This window comes from Chinchilla lanigera, unplaced genomic scaffold (assembly GCF_000276665.1).
Source record: "Chinchilla lanigera isolate Chin_1 unplaced genomic scaffold, ChiLan1.0 scaffold00054, whole genome shotgun sequence".
In the NCBI taxonomy this organism is placed as follows: domain Eukaryota; kingdom Metazoa; phylum Chordata; class Mammalia; order Rodentia; family Chinchillidae; genus Chinchilla; species Chinchilla lanigera.
The window spans coordinates 13183442-13211415 of record NW_004955455.1 but is presented as its reverse complement, the minus strand read 5'-3'; the positions used below and the strand labels follow the sequence as shown (position 1 = coordinate 13211415).

Sequence of the window (27974 nt, the reverse complement as noted above, 5' to 3'; positions counted from 1 at the left end):
TTTTGCTTTCAACAGTGTTACATATTTAAAAATGATGGAGGGAAGGAGTCTATCCAGATTATTTACCATTTCTGTTACTCTTCCTTCATTCTTAAAGGTTCAGGTTTCCTTCTGATAAAATTTTGTGTCGGGATGAAGAATTTCCTTCTGTGTGTGGTGGCACACACCTGTGATCCCCGCACTCTGGGAGGCTGAGGCAGGAGAATCACAGATTGGAGCCTGGCCTGGACAACTTAGCAAGACCCTGTCTCAAAAAAATAAATAAATAAATAAAATAAAAAAGGACTTGGGACATAGGCTACTCCTGCATACCGGGGCAGTGGGGGTTGGGGGTTCCTTTGGCACCTTTTATCCTTGAGACAGGATCTTGCCATGTTGTCCAGGCTGGTTTTGAACTTGCAGGCTCGAGGGATTCTCCTGCCTTGGCCTCCTAATTAGCTGGAACTTCAGGCTTGTTCCACCACTCCCGGATTTGTGGCTTTTCTTTTAGAATAAATCTTCTGGAAATGCTTCTCTTCTCCTTCATCTGAGAATGGTTTTATTTCGTCTTCATTCCTGTCCATGTTGCTCCTGCACACACAACCCATTTGCTTTTCATTTTTAGTATCCTCAGGTAGTGGGTTTTTCCTTTTGTCCAGGTTTTAGTAATATTCAGCCAGAGAGAAAATTACTATGCTAAACTTGAACCATCAGAATGGCAAAATATACTACTGGATTAAAATCAGAGGGGCTTCTTATGGGGGTCTATTTCCACATGTCTAGGGAAACTCTTTTCCAGGAGGTACGTAAGTAAGTACAGATGGTGGCAAATTCAAGAAAGATATTTTACCCAGTTAATTAGGCACCCTCTGATGCCCCATCTCTGGGGTTACAGCAGTTACCGTAAGTGCCTGGTACTGCGCGGTACCCACACCATCACTGCCCTTAGTTACTGCTATGAATGAAGGAAGGCTACTGCTGATTTTCTTCTGTCCTGGTGGAGATTCACACCACGAGCCTGAGCACAGTAGCAACTTCGTTCTTTTTTTTTTTTTTTTTTTTTTGGTACTGGGGATATAACCTAGGGCCTTCACACTGCGCTACACCTTAGCCTTTCCTTTTTAAAATTTATTTTATTATTGGTACGCTTGAGGCATATGACTATATTCCTTGTGTGTAATTGGCACATGGACCTGACACATCGTGATTCTTTTTATTTTTTATTTTTTTTGTTTTTTTTTTTTTCGGTACCGGGAATCGAACTTACAACCTCATGCTTGCCAGGCAAGCCTGTGCCACTGAGCTAAATCCCCAGCCCCTGAGATTCTTTTTACATCCCTTTTCTCTCCTCCTCTGTCACTCTCAGTCTCCTTGCCATTTGCCAAAGGTCTATCTCCCTATTTATTGCCTATCTTTATTTTGCTCTTTCTCTTACTTACACTTTGGGTTTCTCGTATGAGAGAAACCATATGATTTTTAAGCTTGTGTACCTGATTCAGTTTGAGACAGGGTCTCGTTAAATTGCTACGTTGCCCAGGCTGGGTTTGAACTTGTGTTCCTTCTGCTTCAGCCTCCCAGAGAGCTGGGATCACAGAAATGTACCACCTCACCCAGCTGCTTTTACTGCTATGTCCCCCAGGCACAGAATAGTAAATAGTCCTTGAAAGAATGGGTACATGTGTGCTGCTCCTGGCACTTCCGATCTCCCTAACCCTTCCTTACTGTCCCCCTTGTATCCACAGTGCTCATTACCATGTAAAATCATTTATCACTATTGCTATGGTTTTCTCCTACCTCTTATGCAAGCTGACTTAGAGAATGGATATCGAGGCTGGGGATTTACCTCAGCGGCACAGCGCCTGCCTGGCAAGTGCAACGTCGTGAGTTCGATTCCCCGTATTGGAAAAAAACAAAACAAAAAAAGAGAGAATGGATATCATTGAGCCGGGCATGGTGGCGCACACCTATAATCCCAGCACTTGGGAGACTTAGGCAGGAGGATCATTGTGAGTTCCAGGCCAGCCTGGGCTACAAAGTGAGCTCCAGCCAGCCTGACCTGCATAGCAAGACCCTCTCAAAAAGACAGAAAAAAAAAAAAATAAATAAATAAAAAAGGGATCTTCACCAGCTGGAGATACATTGATGTATCTCAAGCATCCGGTGTGCCCCACCTACAAGGCACTCAATAAATAGTCATTGAAGGAATAATTATGAACCAATGGTAAGCAGCCACCTCCCCCCACAGGCACGACAGACCTTCAATAATTCTTTTTAATTCAGGAGAGTTTAGTGCATGTTGGGAGAATGCAGGACACTGGCTCTCTGCCACTGTACTGACATCACTTCTGTGCCTGTGTTTTTGCTGCCATCCTAGTCCTTGCCTTCCCTACTACCTCTGCACACAGGTGCCAAGAATGGGTGGGAGACCTAGGCCATACCCAGGGTTGGGAGCAGGGCTTCACGTTCCTTTTTCCTGGGACTCTGCCTTGGGACGCATCACCAACAAGCTTGCAGAATGGGAGATTTGATAAAAACAGCACGTATACGCTCACAGACTTAGGCCTTTTCATAGATGAGCTATTTTTCACCACAGAAAAATGGATAAAATATACTAGGGGGGTTTTCTGCCTTACTTGAAGATTGAACCTCCTTTTGGGTTGTGAGTCTTGAAATCAGACAGGTTCTGATTCAGACTCTGTCCCAGCACTTTTTACCCTGGTCTGCACTTATTTCTGGAATGGTAGGGCAGCATTTTGTCACATGGTAAGCATAAATATGCAATAGGGCATTACTGTTTTTCTTGGATAATTATTGTTTTAGGCAGTTTTCCATTTCTGTGACAAAATACTTGGGACACTCAATTTAAAAGAAGGAAAGGTTTACTTTGTTTCAGCTTCAGAGGTTTCAGTCTGAGTAACTTGGCCCTATTGCAGTACACATCATGGCAGGGGCTTGGGGTGGAGAAGCCTGTTGATCTCCTGGTGGCTGGGAAGGGGCCAGGGGTCCCAGTATTCCCTTTGAGGGCATGCCCCACAGTGATCTAACTTCCTCCCACTCGGCCCCACTCTTCAAGCTTCTAACACCTCCCAGCAGTGCTCCAGGCTGGGGATCAAGTCTTCAACCCATGAGCTGCTGGGGACCACTTCAGACCCAAACTACAGCAGTAGCACATCTTTCCACCACCCCCACATTATTTTCAGATGTATCTAACATGGAAACGTCAATGAACTGAGCTGCTTAGGAAACTGGGTGGTATTAAAGATTTTATGGCTGGGGTTAACTCGTGTTGATAAACTAATTTTGAGTGTACCTTTGTGCTTTAGTCTGTCATTGTGAAAATGAGCCTCCTGTAGGGTACAAGAATGACCTGTAGGTCATTCAAAAGAGCAATTTTCAATGGCTAAGACTTACAGGTCTAAGAATATGAGATGTCATTGATATTGTCCTGACTTGAAGTTATATATTTCTACAATCTCATCGTTACACATATGAAGTTATTCTAATGCAAGCAGAGGGAGGGGGAATCTACAGTGGGATCACTCAGGGTGTTTGGTTACTATGTTTTCTGCACAGCTTGCTTTCTCTCGGGGTATCCAACTCAGCAGTGCATGCTCCTGTGTGCCCCTGGTGCGTGCGTGCGTGTGTGCGTGTGTGTTCACACATGTGCCTCTTTCTGACACTAAGGGGAGTAAGGTGCAGTTGAGTAGGTCAAACAGTGCAACACCATCTTCAGCCAAAAACTTGGAAGACACAGCTTCACCTGCAAAGTCTTGAATGGCATCTTCCTGGCACAGCCGAGGCGCGGAGGAGGATTTCGTGGAGGGTGGCTGTCCCTCTGCGTCATCCCCGTGTGAACCTAGAAGGGAAACTTCCTGCTACAATAACACAGCAAGGCGATGTGATGAACACTTTTATTTACAAATATAATTAAAAGCTCTGACAGTTATCATGCTCTCCCTTGGAACCTGAAAAATGTTTCGTTTTGTTTTTTTTTAAAGTGCATGCAAAAGAAGTAAAGCCTTTTTTTTTTCATCATTTTTTATTGTAAGAAAATACACAGTTTGAAAGTGTGAATAATGCAATATTTATGACCAAGAGATGGGGCTCAGGAAGGGGGCGGGGAAATAAAGAAAAAGGTCAAGATGGTCTGATTGAGAGACAGTGTAGAACTCCAAATACTGAATTGGAAAAGGAGGGCGGTGAGGGAGGAACAGGAGGAGGAAGTAAAAAAATTTGATCAGAGAAACAGTTAAAATACAATATGAAAATAAGTAATACCTCTCCTTAAATTCCTTCTATACACAAAATACACGATTTGCCAAAGCCCAATTTGTGCTACTGGGATTCTGTGAGCTCTGTAAGTGTATTCACATCCTCTGCTACCGCAGAAAATGATTATGATACAATCAGAATATGCTGAAGACAAGTTAAACTCTTGCCAGCAGGTTCTTAAAAATCACAAGATCTCTTCACCCCGCCCACCCCCCCAACCCCAAAAAAGTAATAATATGTCACCACTGATATGTACATCACAATTAGTTTCTGTAAAATGTATCAAATTTTCAATCTTTAATAAAACTTTGTTTTTTTTTTAATTCCTGATGAATAAATACCAAAAAAATAAAATAAAATAAAATAATGCAGCAGCTAGTTAAGGTGTAAGGCTGCGGATATTGTGTCTCTCTCCCCCTTGGCATTTATTATTATTATTATTATTTATTATTATTATTATTTTTTTGCTTTCCTTTCACAGATTGTTGGTAATGAGTGATTGCTTAAAGCAATACACATCCACTTTGCTGTTGTTGGTTTACTGGTTTTGTTAAAACTGTCTCCAAGGTTTCACTGAAACATTTCGGATCACATCGATACTGTGACGTGTACTATGAATAGAAGAGAAGGCCAGGGCGTGGCCAGCACTGAAAGTTGACACGGGGGAGGAAGGGCCCCTGATGGATTAAGAATAAACAGGCACTAGTCCGACACGATGTCAGTAAGAGTAAGAGAGAGAGAGAGTGAGAGCAACGCCCGTTAAAATGGGGAATGTGGTTTCGCAGGGTCTGAATTTTTTTGTTTTCTTTTTTCTTTTTTTTTGTAAATGGCAAAAAATTTAATCTCATCTATAGTCCTCCTTAGGAAAATCTAATGTAGCCAAATTCCCAAATCCCATTCTGACGCTCTCCATGTCAAAAGTTTCAATCTCTCGCTCTTGCCTTTCCAAAAGGAACTTGATTCTCTCGCTGCGTTCCTTCTGCAGGGCAGCCAGCTCCTCTTCAATCTGAAAGAAGCACAGTGATTGGTCCTTAACTGTTGGTCTCCAAGGGGCACCCCATGGCAGGCGCGTGCGCACCTACCACGTGCACCAGCGCCGTGGGGCTCCGGATGACCTGGACTAGGCAGGCTGGGCAGTCCTGTGACCTGACCCACTATGTTTAAAACTTGCCAGAAGGATGAAAGTGCTGGGGCCCACCTGAGGCGAGCGGTGCCATCTGAGCTGCCAGGCAGCTGAGCCGATCTAGGTCAGTGTCCTGTCCCAGTAGGAGGTGGCTCAGGAGAAGCCAAAAGACACCTGAGCCTAATGAGATGGTGCTTCTTTCCCATACAGGGCAAGAGGCCCCCTGGGTCACTGGAAATTTAGTTCTGGAACAGGAGCTGGGAAAACTGTGTGTTACCTGGTCTTGTGGAACAGCTGGTTAAGCCAAGAGATGCTCACCAGCTGGAGCTGCTTTATGACATTGTTTTATCACAGTCCTCAGACTATCAAAAGCAGTGCACATTTCAACTGGGGTGCATTTATTATGCATGGCAGTACTGGCCTATCTTCATTTTAATTCTTGCTTAAAGACCCCGGCCACCCTGTGGAGGTGCAAGGTTTCCTTTCTAGCAGAGCAGAAAGGCTTAGGCTTTGGGATCAGACTTTCACTGGACCACCCTGGTCTGTAGGGACTATGCCTGCCTCTCAGGGTTACTAGGACATAAGGCAGACAAGTGAACCGTGCCTAGTTTAACCTCTTGTAACGGGGAAGGGTTCTGCAAATGGCAGCTGTGTAGGCTGCGACTCCCCCATCCCAGCTGCACAGGACCCCCAGAAACTCTCATACCTTCTGCTCAAGATGTGCTCTGCGCAGAGACACCCTCTGCTCTAGCTTCTGGAGCTCGCGTTCATGTTGTGCCTCTGTCTGCATCTTGATTTTGCTCTGGTAGGCATTGAGCAGCTCCATTTCCTGCTGGAGCTGTAGCCTCAACGCCTGGCATTCTGCTTCTTGAGCCTCATCTAGCCGTAACTGCAGGCACAGAAGACACACACTGTCACGCAGCCCTCACTTACCACGCCTGGACACTACTGGGAGGTGTTTCCTTGATTGGACTCACATGGGTCCTCTTGGAAAGAGATGCCCTTGGTACGTTCAGAGTTCTGACCAAAACCAGCAAAGTCTGCCCAGGGAGCTACGTCCTAAAAACACATGCTTTTCAGAGTGGTCTGAAACCACAGGATCGGGTGTCAGGAAGGCTACTCACTCTGCTGACTCAACCCATGGCCCCTGGAGGTGGCCTCCTGAGCCAGAGTTCTAGCGCCATTATTCACTTAGATGTGCCGCCTTGCTAGTTTCTTAGCTTCCCTCGATCTCGTTCTTTTCATCTCAAGCAATACATAATGATTCCTGTTATTTGAGATGGGCGGAGGATGAAGTGGAAGAATTCATGCACAATCCCAGGCATAGTTCTCCATGCATACTGAACATTCAGTAAATAGTAGCTGTTATCATTGTTTTGGTTTTGACAAGACCATTTCCATATTTGGGTATTTTTAACCATAAAACCATAAAGCTATTTGATATGTTCTAAATAAATGAACCTAATACTCATAAAACTTGGGGAATGTGCCACAGTATTATGCTTCTAATAAAGGTCATGTTGGCTGCTATTGTTGGTTATATGGGTCATCTTGCTAGCTGGCCAATCTAGAACTCAAACTAGAACTCTTTCAAATCTCTTCACCAGAGGGCAATGCCGATACTCTTATGGGGAATATTCTGGTTTGGAGTAATGAAGTCTAGGTTAAAAGGCAGTCTGGTCAAGCTGCCCGTGCTACCCACAGCACCTGAACTGCGTATGCCCTGATCTTACTTTGGGAGGGAACGGGCCAGGCCAGCCCATGGAAATGTCAACCTCTCAACTCACAGAGTAGGAGGGTTTGGGCCACTTAGAGGAGTGAATTAAGATTTTGGCCCCCTGTCCTAGGCTTCATTTTGTCCAGATACAGCAGGCCCTCAAGTTGGTCGAGAACTATGAGATTAGAATCCTTGAGTTAGACGATTCGGGTTACCCTGGATTTATCCACAGGTTTCCATACAGACCGCTGTGCCAAGATACTTACGCTCTACCTTATCCACAATTTGTGGCAATTAACAATATAGTGCAATATCTTCATTGAGAAGTGACTCTGTGAAATGTTAGAATAGTTTTAGAAAATTATTTGCATGGTATCTTCTTTAGTACTTTTTTTCAGTCCTGACAGTAGAGCCTAGGGCCTTTGCACTGAGCTAAGTCCCTAGCCCTTTTAATTTTTCTTTACAAAACTTAGTGAGACAGAGGAGTCTCATTAAGTCACTAAACTGTCCAGACTAGACTTGAACTTGTGATTCTCCTGCCTCAGCCTCCCAGAGTACTGGGATGACAGAAGGCCATGCCTGGCCTTCTTTAGCATTTCTGGAGAAACACATTATGGCTATTTCCAAGGTGGCTTATAATAATTAAGTCTAACCAGACTTCATGAAGACTCACTACAGAGGGCAGACTGCTCTCTTCCCATTTTTCTGATAGTGGACACAATGAACAGTCTGTCTGTAGCAGGAACGACCTTAGAGATGGGTGCCAAACAGTTTGTTATTGGCTCCCTCTTGACATCACCGGATCCTTCCAGTAAAGGAAGTGAGAAGCCTGTTCTTTTCTGCTCATCCTGAGAGAGGTTTAGAACACTGAAACAGCCCCATTGTCTTCTGTTTCTGGCATTCTATCGCTGCTGTCAATTAACTATGTGCTGAAACAGCTCTGGTTGTCCACGTCCTCGTGCTGGAACCCAGGGCACACTCCAGGATTTGGTATCCATCATCCAAAATTACACATCCCAAATCAATAAAAAAGTTTTCTATCAATATTGGTAAATATCACACCTTTTTTTTTTTTGTCTTTTTGAGACAGGGTCTTGCTGTGCAGTTCAGGCCGGCCGTGAGCTCACTTTGTAGCCCAGGCTGGTCTCGAACTTGCAATGATCCTCCAGCCTCAGCCTCCCAAGTGTTGGGATTACAGGCGTGCACCACCACGCCTGGCCACATCTGTTTTTTAAAGTGGCTTAAAAAGATGTGACAGAGGCAGCTTGGTATAGTAGTGACCAGGCATACTGGCTTACAGGCCTCGTCCCCAGAAGCATTCAGATACCTGGCTCGACCACTAGCACTGTGATCCCACAGAAGCCAGGGGCTGGCACACTATGGCCCTTCGGCCAAATGTGGCCTGCTGCCTCTTTTCACAAGTTTTATTGACAAATACATTTGTTTACATGCTATCCATGGCTGTTTGTGCACTGCAGTAGCAGAGTTGGCTAGGTGTGACAGAGACCTTGTGATCCACAAAACTGAAAATATTCATCTGTCCCTGTACACAGAATACTCACCTGCTCCTGCCCTAAGGAGGAGCTAGCTAACCCTAAGTGGTTTGCCTTCAATAAGCCTCAGTTTTGTCACAGGTAAATTTAAGGTTGAGCGATAACTACTTCGAAGGGATTTCATAAAAATGAAATGGGAAAATGCCTGTAAAATACATAAAACTACCTTGGGGGCTGGGGATGTAGCTCAACGGCACGGTGCCTGCCTGGCAAGTACGAGATCATGAATTCGATTCCTGGTACCAAAACAAGACAAAACAAAACATAAAACCACCTGGCCCGTAGCATGCAGGTGGCAAAGGACAGCTGTCCTGATCACACCTACTTTGATCTCCTATCTGAGGAGGGTATCTCTCTCTCTTTGTTCAAGGGCAATCATGCACCTATATTCTGCATCCCGTTCTCTCCCATCTTAGACTATAACATACACTCATTGGACATTGAGGGACGCCAGGCGTTGCCGCAGATGCTAAAACACAATGGTTAACAAGAGTCCTATTGGCTGCTTCATCCTCATCAATGCCCTCTACTCTCCTCACTCACCTCTCTCTGCCCTCCTCACCTCCCACTCACTCTGATCTAACCTCTTTACTTATTCTGGTCACCGATGACCAATGGGAAGTGGTTTTTACCTTACCTGACGTGCCAGCAGCATCTACAATTGCTGATTACCCCTTCCTTCTTGAATCTTTCTCCTGCCTTGTGAGATACTATCTATACCGGTTGGTTTTTCCTACGCTCTCTGGCTACTCCTTTTCTGTCTAGTCCCTGCCTGTTGGAACTTATTCAATGTGGGTGTCGCTTGGGGCGTTGTCCTGGACCCTCTTCCTCCTCTAACCAGTCTTCCTAAGGAATCTCATTACTCCAAAAGCCCCAAATCACTACTGTCCCACAAGTGACTTCTACATCTATGATTTCAGACTTCCTTTCCAAGGCTCACACCAGCTTATCCAATCTGTGAGAGACAACTTCACCGGGGCGCTTCCCAGGCAGGCGTTCAAGCTCATGCAACCCATTTTAATTAACTCATCATCTGTCTTCCTGCATCCCGTCAGCTTGACTTCCTTTTGTACGTGTAGGTAAATGGCACCACGGTCTACCATTTTGCTCAAACCAGAGACTGGGAGTCATCTTTAAACCCGACTCTCCAAATTCAACCTGTCACTCACTCTGCCCTCGACCCTAACCTGCCTAGCTCTTCAGAGTCACCTGCCCCTTCATCCCCACTCCCTCCTCTCCTGTAGCCACCACTCCATGTCCAGATAAAAGCAGTGGCATCATAGGAGATCTCCTTATACATATCCGCTCTTGCCACCTTCCAGCCCACCCTCCACATGTCACTGAGATAAACGTTCAAAATATATAAACCTGATGTCCGGCCCTGCTTGGCACTTTCCAATGGCTTCCTCCTGCTTTCAGCATAAAGACAAGCACGCTAAAGTCCAGCAAGGCCCCCCACGATCCAGGCCCCATTCACCCCTCCAGTCTTCTCATGCTGGTCTCCCCTGGTTCTCTGCATTTCACCCAGAATGGATGTCTGTGAGTTCTTCAAAAGTGCCTCTGTCTTCCCACCCACACATGCAGCTCCCCAGCCTACACGACTGTGTCAGAGAGGTGTTTCTGAACTCTAGACCAGGCTAGCTTTCCTGTATGCACTCTGCTGGCATCCTGCACTCGCTCTGTGAGTACACGCATAGCCTGTTCAGTGTTGGTGTCCTCCATTCTTCCATAAATTCAAGAGAACCTGATCAACGACTGACTGTCTTATTCACCACAGTATGCCAGCGTGCAGGGTGGGCACTCCATAAACACTTGCTGGATGAATGAGTGAGTGAATGCACCAGCTCCCATCCTCAGCCTAAGAACATGCTTAAGCATTGCCCAATTAACAGAAGTCTTCCTTTCACTGTATTCTCCTTTTATTCCCACTCCCCCAGCACTGGGGATGGAACCCAGGGCCTTGCATATGCTAGACACGTGCTCTAACACTGAGCTCCACCCAAGCTTCTGTCTCCTCCTCTTGCTACAGATCTTTGTCTTGGCCCCACTGATGGGGACCTGTGGAAGGCACTCCCACATTTCTCCCATACTTGATTGTTACTTTTTGATATACCATAGTATCTCCCATTCCCACCACTGAACTCTCTGTCTGTGACAAGTAATAGACAAGCCACTGCCAGATCCAATGCATAAACCAAACTTGATGACTCTAGCTGGTCTCTACACACTTGAAATCTGCAATTACAGCCTTTGCTCTGGCGGCCGTGATGTGCTGTCTTCTGGTCCCCCTTCTGTGTCTCTTTGGTCTGCTTCTTCGGTCTCCTTCTTCTTTGGTCTACATCTATGCAGCCCTCAAATGTTGGTGTCCAAATGAGGACTCCGTCCTCAGTCCCTGTCCTAATTCCATCCACTATCCCTAGCAGACCTATTCTTAACAGCCACCACTGTCCCAATATGGCAAGATGTGTTTTTTTTTTTTTCTCCTTTCCAGTGCTGGGGATGGAAACCAGGGTCTCACACATGCTAGGTATGTGTGGCTCCAACACTGTGCTATATCCTGTCTTCTATTTTTTAACTTTCAGACAGGCTTTTGAAGCCAGGCATGGTGAAATACACCGGGGCAATTTTAACTTTGTGACTTAGTGAGACTCTGCCTCCAAAAAAAAAAAGGACTGGGGATGTCGCTCAGTGCAAAGGCAGTGGGTTCAATCCCCAGTACCACCCACCCCCACCCCCACCCACACATACACACACAGAAAAAGACAGCGTCGTGCTCAGTTGCTCACGCTAGGCTCAACCCTGCAGTCCTGAGTAGCTGGAACCTGGATCACATACACCATTTGGTGTTTAACTTTGGCAACCCTCTGAACTACACGTCTGCACCTCTCTGTCTGGACACCCACACACCTCAGATGCAACGTCCACACCTTAGTTATTTTCCCAGGTGTCCAAACTCAAGCTGTCCTATTCTTCTATAGTGGTAAAATTATGACCTATTCCAATCTGTTGCCAAACCTACCTCTCAAACTGCTCACCAAGTTTGGTGTAGTCTAGCTCCTAAATATTTCATATTTCCCAAATCCGCCCCTCTTCACCATCTCCACGAGCCCCTCCTTGATTCCTGCCCTGAACCCAGGGCTTCACACAGTAAGCACACACTCTACCACTGAGCCGCACCTCGCTTCAACCCAACATGCTGTCTTAGTTCAGCCCTTCATCATTTTTTCCGTATTACTCCAGTAGCTTCTCACAGGCCTCCTTGTGTTTGCTACATGATTGCCAATACCCTTTCTTCTCCCGGCCCTGGGGATTAAACCGAGAGCCTCGTGCATGCTAGGCCAGTGCGCTGCCGCTGAGCACTGTCCCAGCACCGCTTCCCTTCTTAATCAGGCTTCAGGAGGTCTCCACTGCTCACTGCAATGCGCAGACCCCTGCCATTGCGACTCTGACTCTGCCTATCCACCCGCCTTCCTTGAACGAGAGCTTCATACTCCACCATGGCACCTGCTGTTTCTCCGAAGTGCCAGTCTTTGCAGGCTTTTGAGTCTCTGCATGCACTGTGCCCTCCGCCAGGGTTAACTTTTCCCCTTCTGCCTGTTTGGTAAACTACTACTCCTTAAGCTTCACCTCCTGGGGCATCTTCACTGAATCACCAGGCACGCGCCACACCCGGCATCTCAAGACCTTTATGACTCTCCCTATGGTGTTTCTACTATCCACTTCCTTAAACTCTGGCCTCACATCCAAGTCCTGCGAGACCCTGGACGCACGTTTCCCATTCTTTGGACCTTTTCCTATGTAGGTCCCTTTGCACAGAACCTGCTTACTTTAATGGTTTCCTGTAAGCCTCCTGGTTCCCTCCAGGAAGCTTTCCCTGGACTGGATTCATTCTTCCTACTTACCCTCCTGGGTCTCCCCAGCACCTCCCACTTCACAGCACTTATGGTGCTTTATGATTATTGCTTAATTATCTGACTACTTGGCTTGACTGACAAAAGTGTGAGGTCAGAGACCCACTGTCTGCCTAGCTCATCACTCTACCTCTGAGCCCAGCGCAGTGCTGGACACAGGCTTAGCAAGAGTCTACTGATTGCATGTGTCTGTGTATATCTTCCTCACTTGACCGTGAGCTCCGTAAGGGCAGGGGCTGTGTCTTATTCCCTTGTGCCTGACACTGGTTGGGGGTGGTGGTCAGGAAATCTTGGATGAAGGAACACATGACATTATGTACGGTACTATCACATCTTGCCCTGAAGTCCCTATGTGCCACAGAAGCAGGTCATTCCTCGTGCTCCATCTTTATAAATGCGCCGGCATGTATCCGCATGGCCTTGGCTTTATTCAGCGTCGTCATTTCCTCAGTTGTTTGGGCAGGAAAACACCAATATCCTAAATTTGTGCAAGAATCATCCTGGGAAACAAAGGCTGGATCTTGAATTTTCTTGAATCCCAAAACTCTCGAAGCTGTGGCACCAAACCTAACCACTTACCGCTTGAGAGGCCATCATTTCATTTATACTCTGTTCATACTGCTCTGCCAAAATGGCCAGTTTTCGCGTCTGCTCATCTTTCAGTGTCTTTAAGATTGTTTTGTGCTCATTCTTTGGAGTAACTTCCAACTGGTGATTCTTGAGTGCTTTATACTGTTTGGTCTGTACTTTGCAAGTGTCCTGAAACTGTTTTTTAATTTGCATTTCCATGGCCTATTAGGGAAGGTGATAAAGGGAAAATAAAGACGTGTTAGCCAATACAGGAAGCTTTCCATTCTAATGATACAACACAAGAGCTGGGACCACCTCCCTTTTGGTGCGGTGGCCCAGAATACTGATCAATAATGACAGAGATACCTGCCACTTAGATGAGCGCTAACTTGCCAATACTTTTTGTTTTACACTAAGTGAACAGAAGTAATTTTGAATGTACAGATGGCTCCAAAGATGTAACAGGGGATAACAGTGCTAAACGGATTGTGGACTAGTATGAAGCTTGGTTTATTAACATGTTTGCAGTCAAACTCAAGGTTTTCCGGTCACAGCCTTAGCTTGTCCTATTGTTCGCTGCTTTCTCTCTTTGTGTGCGCGAGTGTGTGCCTGTGTGTGCCTGTGAGCATGCCACTCTTCCCCATTTCCAAGTGAGAAGAGGATGCGCTCACTGCCCTGGCTTGTGGGTGCTTCCTTGACAAATCAATAAAGGAGAACATCTGGATAGTACTTCACAACCTAACGCATTTCCACTGTGTTTCAGAATAAATGGAAAAGACAACAGAGATTTTACATGTCTCCCCCATTAAGCAGTAGCACTTGCATGTGGCACTATCACATTTGCACTTTGGCAGGAAGAGAGTGCAGTGTGCAATTAAAGCCGGAAGGTATTCCAGCAGGCTGCCCCAGGGTCGCGGGTGCACTCCGCCAACACTCCGAGGACTTAGAGTGACAGGGATCACTAATTAGACCACTCAGGGTTCAGCTTGCAGAGGCACATGGCCAATGTGATGGAAGCTGGCCTCATATCTGTGCCAACAGTGACTACGTCCTTCTTGATATATAGCAACGGCTTAGTACACAGAGCTTGTTAATTAGCGGTCTGCTAAAATTAGCCAGAGGCAGTGAGGGCCAAAGGAGCTCCTCATAGCGTTAGCACAGACGCCCAGTGAAGGCCCCACACACTTTGAGTCGATCGCGATTTCCATGCCCACGGCAGATGTCACCCATAAATCACGCCCTTTCCTACTAAGTTTGACCGTGGCTTTGCAGTCCTGCTCAGTACATATAGCAGAGCTTGTGGTGGCTGGTACCAATATAATTCTATCATTTCCCAAGATTAGAACCACAGGCTGCTGTCCATCCCACTGTCAGGATGGCACGTCATTAAGGGCTCAGAGAAATGACATAATGGAATAAAAGGAAAATTGAGAGATCATATAGTACACGGTTTCCAAAGCAGCTTGTGTAGCTTGTGAAACGCAGGCTCCTGAGCGCCACACCGCAGATTCTGACTTGGTGGAGGTGTGAGGTTCTGAAAAGTTGCCTGGGTGACTCTGACAACCATCCAGGTGTAGGAAGCAGTGGTCCGGCCCAGCCGCCCTGGAGCGCACACAGGAGCGCCTCTCCTCCCTCTTACCTTTAAGTTTTTTGGCTGTTGCCGAAGTTCCATGACATGCTTCCTGTGTAGTTCCCTTTCTCGCCTCTTATTGTACTCCAGCTGGTTTTCCAGTTCAGTCTGGTGCTGTAAACGGATCAGATCCATGCGTAGCTTCTGTAACGTGTGCAGCTGCCTATATTCTAGCTCTCGGGTGGACTCGTCGTGCCGGATCAGCATGGCGTGCTCCATCTCCTTCTGCGTCCTCTTTTTATTTAGTTCCTGCATTCACGAGCGAAAGATAAATGGAGAGAGTTGACTGGAGGGGAAGTGGAAAGCAATGTAGAGCTAACTGAGGGAGGGCGTGGAACAGCACTGCTAACTGACTCATAAACCCAGAAGTGTTTGCAGCATGACTTAATGTGATTAGCTTCACTATCCTGCAGGTTTAGGTTCTGTGTCAAGGTCTGTTACATACAAGATAGGTAACTTCACAGCCTCAACAATTGTACCATCTGTACAATGGGGCCAATTCTACCCGCCTCCCTCTTACCTCATAGAGCTGCTGTGAATCTTAATCAGGGGATGTGCTACGCTTAGGTGTAAGCAAGTGTTTCTTCAGTCAAGCGGTGGTTTTCCACCTTGTTTCCCATTAAAATCACAGGAAGAAGCTGCTCAGACACACGATGCTGCAATCCCACCAACGGAAATTCTAACAGACTTGTCGGGGCATGGGGCCCCCATGCCACTGTGTAAAGATTCTTCCAGGTGACTCTGCTATGCAATCAGTGTTGAGAATGAAACAATTAAACTGATACTGCCTGCTGTGTTCTTAGCTTTCTGAGAAAGACCTGTCTTTGCATGTATCAGAAGTAGACCAATTGGCTATTTTTTAAAATCTGTGTTTAGGGTACAGTGGGAAAAAGCAGAGATGTCTCCTCCTTCCTCTTTTCCACACAGTCTGTCACATCACGTCCAGACCTGATCACTCTGTCCTCAGTTCTCCTCAAACTTGCCTGTCTCTTTCTTGTCCTCCCCTCCCTCGCCCTTCCTTCCGTCCTTATGGGGTAGGGGCAGCAAACTAGGAAAAAAGGGGCAGTTGGACAATATTTTTTCATTTTACCAATTCAAGAACATTTCTCAAATGCACTAAGTACAAAGATCTGAGCTACGTGCTTCTGGTGCATACAAATATTGACTAAGCTATGATTTCTTTCCTTAACCTGCTAACAACCTAATGAGAGGTAACAGGCACTTTTTTTTTGGTTTTGTTTTTAATTTTTTGAGATACGGTCTCACCATGTAGCCTTGAACTCGCTATGTAGCCCAGGTTGGCCTTCAACTTGTGGCGATCCTCCTGCCTCAGCCTCCTGAGTGCTGGGACTATAGGTGTGCATCACTGTGCCTGGCTGACACTTACTGATGTATACGCTCAACTTGCAGCTGACCATCAGAGGTGGAAGGATGGCCCAGCTTAGGCCAAACTATTTTCTGTCCTAGGAATTTAGAATTGAGATTCCCAGCTATAATCTCTGTGGACAGCTGGAACTGAGGAGCATATGAAGCTACGTATGTGGCAGTCATCTGCTACTACGAGGCCTGAGGATTGGAGTATACTGGATTTTGGAAGAGAAAGAATGCAATAAAAGAAAGACATGCAGGGAATATATTAGTGCTAAAGGACCTCACCTGTAAGTCCAGCTGTATCACTGCGTTTTCTGAGCTATTCCTGTATTCCTAAAGTGACTTCCCTAGTTTTGGTTTAAGCTAACCCACATAAATTAATATGCAAAAAAATTAACAAGGGAAAAAAGTTTTATGTGCAAATTTAAAAGAGAGCAAGGTAGAAGTGTTAAGAACAGTAAAGAGGTCAATAAAGGTTCTTTGTTGTAAGCTTTCTAGGCAGGGTGGTGCTATTACTAAGCAAGAAGGTCAAGGAAAGCTGAAACCTTTTAAGCTCCACTTCAGGTTAGAACAATAGGATGCCTCTCTTCTGTGACGGCAACCACTATGCAAGTCAGTTCTTCTCACAGGAGTGTCAGTAATGTGTGTGCTGTTATAGTTGAGAAGGGAATCTTGCATACTCAGACCTCTATCCATTCGAAGGGAAGTCCTTCAATAGCACAGCCTGTTAGTGCTAGAGCACAGTCACAAAGCATTCACTCATTCATGCAGCAATGAATAAGTGCTGAGCATCTACTATGTGTTGGGCCCTGTTGTGGGCACCGCAGAGAGCAAGGAATGGGATCACCTCAAGAGCCAATTTTCTAGTGAAGAAATATTCAGGGTGTAAATGTAGCTTAAGTTCACTTGAAAGAATAAAAGATACTCGAGCATCACATCCTGTCTCCTGTGTCTTCCTTTTGGTCCTCACCTGGTCCACCAAATTCCTTCTTTTAAAGATCAGCAGCTGGCCCCTAGGTGGCACCAAAGGAAAGAGAGCCCCTTCCACAGACTAAGCAGTCCAGGATGTGTGTGTGTGGGTGGTGGGGGCCAAGGAAAGCCCTTGTGGTGGGTTGTTACTGTTTTTCAGCCCACTGCATCTCTTTTACCTTAGAGTCCCCATTTTTAGCATTCATAAGTCCACAGTTTCTTACACTGAGAGGTCCAAAGGGAGCTGCCCAAGGCCCTGAAACTCATGCGGTGGGCGTGGTGGTGGCGGTGGGTAAAAGACAGCCAACAAACACTTTTGGGGGAAATCACGTGGCTTCTTCATGGTTAGTGGGCTGTTTCAGGGACCTCAAGAAAACCTGTGACAGAACTGCCTGGGTTATGAGCCATTTATAACAAGCTACCCAGCTATTTCTGATGTCTACTAAAGTTCGGGAACCAAGGGGAAAACAAAAGCCTAGGGCATCAGTCAGCTTCAACCCCTGGCTGGCTCACTACCCATGGCTTTGGGCAGGTCTCCTAATCCACGCTTTCCTGCTTCGGGGTTAGGGTGAGGCTATCGGTTCTCACCCTGCACTAACATGCTGGTGAAGATAAAAATCAAAGACTGCTGAGGGGGGCTGGGGATTTAGCTCAGCGGCAAAGCACCTGCCTTGCAAGTGCAAGGTCGTGAGTTCGGTTCCCGGTACTGGAGAAAAACCAAAAAAACAAACAAACAAACAAAGACTGCTGAGGTGTAAGACAGTAGGCTGTCAATAATATTTTAAACCATGAACAAAACTGCTCAGCTTATTATGAGCCCAGTGCTGTGCCTATATGATAATATGTAATGTGCTTTCAATTAAAAAATACTCATATATCTCATTCATTCCTGATTATAACCCTATGAAGTGATGACTTTGCAAATTTCATATAAGAGCCACCATCACCACGCCCACCACTTGAGTTTCAGGGCCTTGGGCAGCTCCGTTTGGACCTCTCAGTGTAAGCAAGGCACTTGGGAAGTAAGGGACTAATATGAGGTCCTTCAGTTTCATAAAACAGACTTGAGGTTAAAACTCAGAATTCTGGATTTTAAACATTTTCCATGAAAAGGTGCTCCAATGAGCATCTCATATTTTTCCTCTGCTTTTTCAATTTGTGACACAGTGTTCTAAAGAACTCCTCTGCTCTAGCTTGATCTGATGCAGTATATTGCAAAGGACACAATACACATTAAATCTACATCATGTGCACTTTTAGCTTATACAAAGTCAACAAAATGTGCCCAGCAAAAATAAGAAAAAATTAAATTTGATGAACCGGTGATTCTGCCCACCAATGTACTCAACGTGTCCATGTACCCTGGAGGGAGTGTGGGGTGAGCGATGGCACCTCCCTTTCCCTCAGCCATGCCGACATCTCACAAGGTGAAATGCAGGGGTAAAACGCAGGTGTTTTTTACACAACAGGGTCCCTGCCCGCAGGACTCTAAGTGACTCCACTGGCTAGCTGAATGCGGCTCCAGATGCATTTCTCCCTGTGTTCCAAGCATTCTATGTAATGTCCGTCCCAGTGGAAGTGCTACTGGCTTCTTTAAAAGCAGCTGGTTTCGCTCATGCCAAATTTCTTTTCTTGTTTTCTGTTTTTCCTCAATACTGGGAATTAAAGTCGTGCCAAATTTTTATCCTCCTGGCCACTGAGGTTGAGTAAAGATGGGAACTCAAACTTCTAAATGGAGACATTGTTAGCCCACAATATTTAATGCCTTCCTCTGTGAGTTCTTTGTTTCAGCAAGTGGATAGGAAGACTGAGCCTCTGTGGGTGGTGAGAGGAGGTGGCTCGGCCCAGGCTGCGGTGATCCTTTTACAGGTTTTCATTAATCAACAAGATCACTACTGCTTATTTTAGGCAAAGAAACAGGAAAACAGCCCCTCTTGGGCTTTCTTGGTGGGCGTTTCATGAACCCCTTTAGAGGTCCATTTGATGACATCTACTGAAAACTTTAAGCTTTTTTATTTTTATGATTTTTGAGACAGGATCTTGCTGTGTCACTTGGGCTGTTCGACCTTGAACTTCATATGTAGCACAGGTTGGCCTTGAACTCATGATCCTCCTGTGTCAGCCTCCCAAGTGCTACGATTACAGGCATGCACCACTATACCTGACTTATTTAAAACTTTGGATGTAGGTACTCTGATCCAGAAATCTCACTTCTGAGAACACAGCTTACAAATATACTGGTATATGTATAAAAATGTTTGTGTACAAAGATGCGTTCTGTGGCATTATTAATAATATTATAAGATTTCAACAAAATGTGCACTGAGATGTGCCTCATTAAAAAAATGCCAGTCACAGAACCAAATACTCTGTAGTTTAAAAGAATGAATAACCAGGCATGGTGGCTTGTGATCTCAGCACTCTGGAGCTGAGGAGCAGGACTGACACAAGTTCAAGGCCAGCCTAGGCTACATAGTGAGTTCAAGGCCAGCCTGGACTGTGTAGCGAGACCTTATCTTAAAAAAAAAATTGAGCTGTGTGTGCTACACAGTAAGTGGAAAAGAAAACCCAACAGTATAGTGGACATCTGTTACTGTCACGGGCTCAGCATCTACTTTTTCTTCTGTTTATAGCCTCCCTTTTTTGCTTTGAGCAACTACTCCACTCTATCCGGAATCAGAGAGTGTAGGCACATTACCCAGTCAAGTTTTCCCTCCTAGGAACTTGGATCTTGAACAGAAAGATTACAGGGATTAAAAATGGTTGGAGATTCATCCAAATGGCAGAGCTTAGAGGGATGTCCGTTAGCTCTTCGGCCCTCAAATGCCATGGAACTTGCTTTTCTCGCGGGCTTCGTCACAGTTGCCGGCTCTGTCCTTCACCTGTCACTTTCCCCATATCCTTCTGGTAAGTTCCTTCCCATGCATGAGTCAGCCAGAGCAAGCAAAATCAAATGATCCCACTGATACAAAAGCAGTCTCGTTTTCTAAAGTTAAAGTCATACAGAAGAAATAAACTCCATGTATATACACAGGAAAGAAATCTGGAATACTGAATGCCAAATGAATGGCTGACTGTCTCAGCGTAGAGACTGGGTGAAATAAGATTATCAGGAAGAGGAGAAACGGGGTGATGTTGGTCAAATATAAAATAATTTGGTTATGCAAGATGTAATTTCTGGAGCTCTAACTAGTGACAATAGTTAATGATACTACTGTATTGCATGCTTGGAATTGCTGAGCGATGAAACAATTAATTCTTCCTACCACATACATATACACACATGAACACAAACAGTAACTAGAGGTGACTGATGTATTAATTAGCTTGAACATGAGGATCATCTCAAAAGGTATATACATGTATCAAAAACTTGTTACCTTAACTATATTCAGTTTTTATGACATCTCAATAAAGCTGTTAAAAAGAACTTATACATGCAGCTTCATATTCTTCTATATTCTTTCAATGTTCTTTTATAAGTTTTGTAAATCGGAATGCTTTGAATGTTTTCATTCAAAGCGGCTCTAGAATAAGACCAAACAAAGGAAAATCTGGACTCTTAAGAAAAATGCCCTTATGTAGTTATTCTTAGCTCAGCTGGTTAAAACCTAATACAAATGAAGTCACAAATAAAATCTCTATTCTTTTGGGGAGTGATTATCTTTTGCAGCTTTTACATTAATTTAGCCTCGGACTTCCTCCAAGTATGTGTTATTTAAGGAACAATACTTGCCAGATAAAAAGGAACTCAAATACCTCATTGTGAAATGACTATTGGATTTTTTCATTTTGATTTTTTTGACTTCTGACAAACTAAAAATGTACAGTACTCAATGAAAGTTTTATTTTACCAAAACCTTTCTCTAAGCTTCTGTTTCTACCCAAAATTACATTTCTCCAAGTGTTAAATCCTACAAGTACTTTTGATTTGACCCTCATCTTTTGTGTCACTTCCTGTTGGATGCCAAATCCTGTTTGCTCTAGACTTCCCACTGGTTTAAATCCACCGCCCTCATGACACACCCCCTTACCATGCTGCCCATACTGGACTTCCTACCACCTGATTTCACTGTTTCTAGTCTCACCTCTTGCATTCAATATTTCTCAGATTTTTGTGTTCATTATCACCCTTTTAAGGAGATTTTTAGAGTTCTCCTAATTGGCCTTATCCCTAAAATGTTAATCCCACAGACGGCCTATGCACCTATCTACGTACTGCAGCCTTGTGGCAGGCTACGCACTGTCACGGAGTCTAAGACATCTCACCCTCAACAAGAACCCATTTTGACCTGCCTGGGGGCAGCACTGCTCCCCGGGGGGAAAAATACTTTACTCAACCCACGTATCCTCTCCAAGCTGGGCTCACCTTGCTATAGACTGACTTTGGTGAAATTACTGGCCCTTTCAAAAATTGTGAGCAGTTTCTCCTTTCAAGGTAAGATAACACCTATAAAGAACCTGAGCCTGACTTAGAATTATGTGGTAATAAACTTGGTTTGCTTTGTCCTTTCTTCTTCCCATTTGAATAGGACCTTATCTTAACTCCCTTTTCCATGAACTGTGCCTGACGTGTTTGTTTCCCTCATGCAAGCAGATACTGAGTTTTTATGAAACTCCGATACTTTTACCAACCTGTTGACCTTAGTATCTGCAAATGACTGACATTGTATCATTCAAATGAGTCCAAACTAGATGCCCAGAAGTCATCTCTGACTCCTTCCCTTCTGAAATTCCTGTATCCATGTGCTCAGAATTACTATAGGTTGGCTTCAGAAATGTCACTCTGGTTTAGCGTCCTTACTGCCTCTTCTGGGCTGGAACTGGAGAAAGCGCATCCCAGCCGAAGCCCCATATTGCGCCTCTTATCCCTCCAGGCTGTGCCTCACCGGTGCACTAACTCTGCAAAACAAACCCAAATCTTACCTTTTCACTCCCCTGCCTAACAGCCTCTGATGCTCATGCACTGCCTTCAGGTGAAAATTGAAATGCCTCGTCTTGAGCAGTGGCTTCCAACTGCCCTTGTTTTGCTGCTCCATTCCATAGACCCTGGGTGCTGGTTACCCTCAGAGTCTTAACAGCCACTGGACCCTGCAAGCTCTTTTATGACTATCTGCCCACGATAATTTATATGTCCTCTACTGTACCTAATGCATTAGATTAAATAAACCTGACGCATGTCTCTTTCACCTACTAGACTTAGGGCTACTCGGGGGCAGGCTGCTCAGCAGCCCTGGCCTTGACCTCAGTGCCTGGTTGAATGGAGGCACTCACCAGGTGACTAAGTACAGTGCACCATACTGTCTTGGGGAGTCACAAACCACAAGGCTTTGACAGTCTGAAAGCAAAAATTCTCCTCCTTTAGTTCTTTACTAGGTGATACACTTCACCTATAGTAGGTGTTCATTAATGTTCTGTTATTACATTTATTTAGAGCAAGTTGATTCCTGGTTCTGCAAACGGGCTTTAATATCATCCCCTGACTTGTTCTGCACAGCTGTCAGGCACTACAGGCCGAGAATGCAGGAAGGGAAACAACAGACAAGGTCAGGACCCTCACGTAGCCTCCTGCCCGCTGAACAAGCTGTGAGCACAGTAAATACCTCCCGAATGTTCTGCTGCTCCACCTCGTGCCGCTTGATCATGATTTTCCGCTTGAAGAAACGACAGTTTCTGTCATAGTACAGTCTCTGTTGAGTGAGAAGGTGAGCTTCCTCTTCAGCCTGTGTGTGCTGCAAGTTTTCTTTATGCTTAGATATCCGCTCCTGCTTTTCTTTCTTGGGTGTGCTATGGTCCTCATTCATTTCCTTAAAAAAAAAAAAAAATCCAAGATGGTTTCATAAAACGAAGCCAGTTTGCAAAAAACTATACAACAACTTACTGCAATTGCACATTAAATTATTTGGAAAGCAAATGTGGATGTAAGTCTAGAAAATCCTGGTGTTGAAATCCCCCTCCCTTCCGTCTCAACTTTCTTTTTCTGATTAACTGAATGTGAACTGAGAGGGACACTTGTGAGTTTCCCTGTCTCTGGCTTCTCACTTTCAGAGGTTGTTTGCTCATCAACAAACACAGACCAACAAAGCCCCTATTGTGTGACAGGCGCTGCTGCAAAGCACAAGGCTGCAATGGTGAGCAGAAAGAACATGGTTTCTGCCATCAGGGGGCTGTACAACCTACAATTAAAAACTGACCCAAAAACCACCGAAATGAACTGAAATTACTGTGAAAAAAAAAAAGAATGTTTTTCATGGAAAATATTTGACCTTGGTAACAACCAATTCGAAATGAGAAAAACTGGTAGGAGTTAACCCATGAGAAAGGAGAGGGAAGTATACACTGGGTAGAGGAAAGAACGTATGCAAAACCCTTAGGGTGGGGAGGAATACATTGTACTCAAGAACTGAAAGGTGGCCAGGGTGCATTTATGCAGGACCACTGAAGGCGTATGGGCCAAATTAAGGCCGCTGCTCTAGCATGGGAGGAGGGGATTTTATATATTTGAGAGTGTTATAATGAGGTACAGTATGACAGGTCCACATGAGAGACATGACAGGAGCTGGGGAAAAGCAGGTAGTGGCGACAAGACTGATACAAGTGACCATATTTCAAAGATAGGAAGTGATGGTGCAAATATCCTTAGTCTGAATTTCAGGAAAAAGCATGCTTCATTTGGGATTAGAGGGCAAAGAAACCATCTATACTGGCAAAAGGAAAACATTCATTCTGTTTTTCCAGAACATGTGGGCAAAGGGAAGAAAGTGTGGCATCACAACAGTTAAGATAGTCGTCTGTGGCAAAGCAAGAAGACTACTTTTGTCAGGTATTGTGGGGCATGTCTGTTAATCCCAGCACTCTGGGAGGCTGAGGCTGGAGGATCACAGGTTTGAGCCCAGTCTGGACAACTCAGAGACTTAGTGAGATCTAATCTTGAAGTTAAAAATTAAAAAAGGCTAAGGGTAAAGCTTAGTGTGAAGGACCTGATTCAATTGCCAGTTTCAAAAATTAAAAAGAAGGAGAAAACTACTTTTAGAGACAATATAATGTGTTTTCTTTCATTGGCCTGATGAGCTTGACCTATATTTAGTTACAAATTGAAATCTTCTAATTGCTAAAACCTATTTGACTTAATGTTTTATAAGAGGTCATTGCATACTATTTGGATATCTTTGGCCGTTAGTCGTGTAATCCTTGTACATCAATTTCCACCTGTTCCAGTGAGGTCTTAAATGGAACTTTAGACTCAACAACAGAAAGAGCTTTTCCCAGCATAGAGGCTGGGATCACAAGGGGAAGATTTATCTCTTCATGCCATGATTTCACTGCTAGGTTTGGCACTAACCACTGGTTTGAGCACCAAATTCAAATAAAACCATACGCTGGGTGTGGTGGTGCAGACCTGTAACCCCAGCACTCAGGAGGCTGAAACAGGAGGAACAGCGTGAGTTCGAGGCCAGCCTGGGGCTACATAGTGAGTTCAAGGCCGGCTGGCATTACTTTGAGATAGCGACACCCTGTCTTAAAAACATCCAAAAAAAAGGTAACTCAAATAAAACCATAAAAATTCACGCCAAAATCAAAAACAAGTTATTCCTGAGCCATCCATCATTCTGTATTACCCATAACCCTATTATAATGAAATTGTTTGTCATTCCAAGGACAATACCTTTAAGTAGCTGAATATACATGCCTCTTTACATCATCCCAATTAAGTCTTACTTCATAGGGAGGAACATTAGCTTTGCACAGAAAGGTCTATTGAGGCTATTTCAAAACGCTTTTCTTCATGAGCATGTCCGACAATAAAAGTTTAGGCCTGTGGTCTCCTGCTCTCCTACATCTGAGTATAATGAACCGAAAATAGCCTGAGGACTGAGTACTTACTCTCGAATGCTGTTCTGTGAGATAATCTTTTAAAGGCAGATTCTAAATCTCTCCTGCGATCTCCAAATATCTTGTTATAAAAGCTCAAAAGGGTGGTCAGTCATCAGGTATACTCTCCACAAAATGAGTGAACACAGTTAGAAATAAGGTGGTATTTAGAGCGGAGAAAACTTTCAAACTTTTTTTTTTGGAGACAGGGTCTTAGTGTGCAGCCAAGGCTAGCCTTGAACTCACTGTGTAGCCCAAGTTGGCCTTGGACTCACAGCAATCCCCCTGCCTCAGCCTCCTGAGTGTGCGCTACCATGCCTGGCTCAAAAGTTTCTTTTTGAAAAATCTAGGCATTCTCTGTGATCCAGCAATACCCTTCTGTTATGAAATAATAATTTGGTTCAAGCCAGTCACTAAGAAAAAAAATAAAGAGAATGTGAACTTTCTTCATTGGACTATTTCTCTCTACACCCCAGTTTCCTAGACCTTGCAGTGGCCGAGAGTCTTCCATGTGGTCAAATGTGGATCAAATGCAGCTGTCTGTCAGGCCCCAAAATTACTGGCTCATCAAGGCAGGGCGAAAGATCCTGAGGCCCACCCCAAGCCACTTACTTTCATTTCCCAATTAAAAAAGAACTAGACAGGAACCTGGCAAAGTGCAGTACTGCTAATCTACAGATCCAAATAGGAGCTTCAGTGCATGATTCTATGTTGCCAAAGCAATGACCTGTATTGAATTGTATTAAACCTTAGTACACTGTTAAGTCTACAAATAAGAAACCCTAAGTCATCAGAGAAGGAACTTCTATGGGACAGCTGTAAGTACAGGTAAAAGGAGAACTGAAGAAATCTGAGCTTTCACATGAAACTACTGTTCTTCAGAGGGACTCTCAAAGTCTATTAGTAGTCTTCAACCAAAAATTCTGGAATCACTCATTCATCTATCCAATGTTTACATGCACTGCACCAGGGAAACAGTTTTGTGCAAAAATGGCCTGGTCTCTTGCTCTTATGACGCTCACTAGCTAATAGGGTGAGGAGCTCAAATGATCATTAAAGAAATAATTACAAACCTTACTGTTATGAAACCAGAGATATCTGTCTTGATTGAGGCACTGAGGAAAGGCTTTGTTGGGAACGTGATGTCTGAGTTCGGTCCTAATAATCAATCCTAAGTCTTACAGAGGGGAGGAGGAATTAACTGAGCAGAATTGTGGCTGGGGAGGGCTGGGGGGAGGGAAGTCATCCAGGCAGAAGAAACAATGTGTGCAAGACCTTGGGGCGGGAGAAACTTGATACATTTGAGGAACCGAAAGATGACCACTGTGGCTGGAGCAGTGGAGGGTGGGGCCTGGGTGGGGGCACACTTGTGTGACATGACACTGGAGGGAAGGCCGGTAGCAGGCCAGGCGGGGGCTTTTAGGGTCTTGATCTGTCCTAAGAGCAATGGGAAGCCACTGGACTTCAAAACTAAAGGGCGACGAGACTGGATTTATAGCTCGGAAAGATCACTGTGGCTACAGAGTGGAAAACAAGCTGCAAGAAAGCAGGAATGGTTCAGAGTTGGACCAGTGGTGCTTGAAATACAGCGCTGCACCAGCGACAGCTGTGTCAAGCGGGGACTTGTTAGAAAGGCACATTTTCAAAGTTTACCCTCGACCTACTGCGCAGCAAAATCTGGGAGTGGGCAGTCTGTTTTAATAAGCACTTTGGGGGCTCTAATGTGAACTTTGAGAACTGCTGGATTACAGTACTGATCCCATAGGTAAGGTGACCTGCTTTCCAGTCCCAACCATTCTAACGGCAAGCTGGTGACTACAAATATTGGTATCCTTACCTCTTTTATTTTTTCCTTACAAATCTTATACTGCTTCTTCTGACTTTCTAAGAAAGTTGTCAAGTCTTTCTTCTGCTGGGCCAAGATCTGCTGCTGAAACTTCTTCTCATCTGCTGCAGCTACCTTTGCCTGAGAAAACACAAAGATGATCTGTGATGAACTCATTTTCCACACAGAATTCAGCGGCCGACATATAGTCTCTAATCAGGAGAACGGTCTAAGAGCGTGGAATAATTTATTTTGGAACAAATAATAAATAATGTTTTTATATTAGCAAATAAAAAGGAAATAAGGAAATGTCTTCTCTCACACTCTGGAATCTTTAAGAAAATTTTACCATTGAAAAATCCATTCCCCAACGTGGGAAAAACATTTCATTGAAAGCTAAAACATTTATGGGGTGAAAGGAGAACTACGAATTATAATACAGGATTTTATCATGTTAGTGGCAGCCTAAGGGTTAAATTATAAAAACGGATAAATAAGCATGACTGGCTAGTTTTAGTCTAAGAATCAAACTCTAACCAATTAATTATTCCAACTATCAGGTTTCCTAGGGGATCATCTTAAGGATAATAGGAAAGCTAAAGACATTTTGTTTCCTTAGGGACCTGCTACAATCTGCAATGGTCAGGCACCTTGGCCTTTTGGGGTCCTCAATGGGGAGAATACAGACCAAATAAAAGGTAAGCCAATAATTATAACTCCCAACCAGGCATGATGGTGCACACCTGTAATCTTAGCACTCAGGAAGCTGAGGCAGGAGGATTGCTGTGAATTAGAGGCCAGCCTGGGCTACATAGTGAGTTCAAGGCCAGCCTGAACTACATACTGAGACCCTGTTTCAAAAAAGCCAAAAGAATGAATGAACAAACAAACAAATTTAGGACTCCCAGAAATGACCAAATCTAAGCTTCAGGAAACCATCAGATGAAGTGCATATATAAGATGAGAGACTTAGGAGACTGAGAATTATGCTTCAGGGTTCTTTTATAACTTTTCTTTCTTTTTTTTTTTTTTTTTTTTTTTTGTCTTTTTGAGACAGGGTCTCGCTATGCAGTTCAGGCTGACCTTGAGCTTACTTTGTAGCCCAGGCTGGCCTCAAACTCTCTACAATCCTCCTGCCTCAGCCTCCCGAGTGCTGGGATTACAGGCGTGTGCCACCACACC

General features: G+C 44.6%; 1 protein-coding gene across 2 annotated transcripts in view; it reads right to left on the bottom strand.

Moving 5' to 3' along the window:
* Positions 1-3876: 3876 nt before the first annotated feature.
* Positions 3877-27974, bottom strand: part of Taok3 (TAO kinase 3) — a 186922-nt gene continuing 162824 nt past the window's right edge. For both annotated transcript variants that reach the window (XM_005396533.2, XM_005396534.2), the window contains exons 16-21: positions 26805-26933; positions 22699-22902; positions 14765-15004; positions 13135-13347; positions 6081-6263; positions 3877-5257 (exon numbers count right to left, since the gene is read on the bottom strand). In XM_005396533.2, coding sequence (XP_005396590.1) covers positions 5096-5257; positions 6081-6263; positions 13135-13347; positions 14765-15004; positions 22699-22902; positions 26805-26933 — 1131 coding nt within the window. In that variant the 3' untranslated portion in view covers positions 3877-5095. The remainder of the gene's footprint in view (positions 5258-6080; positions 6264-13134; positions 13348-14764; positions 15005-22698; positions 22903-26804; positions 26934-27974) is intronic.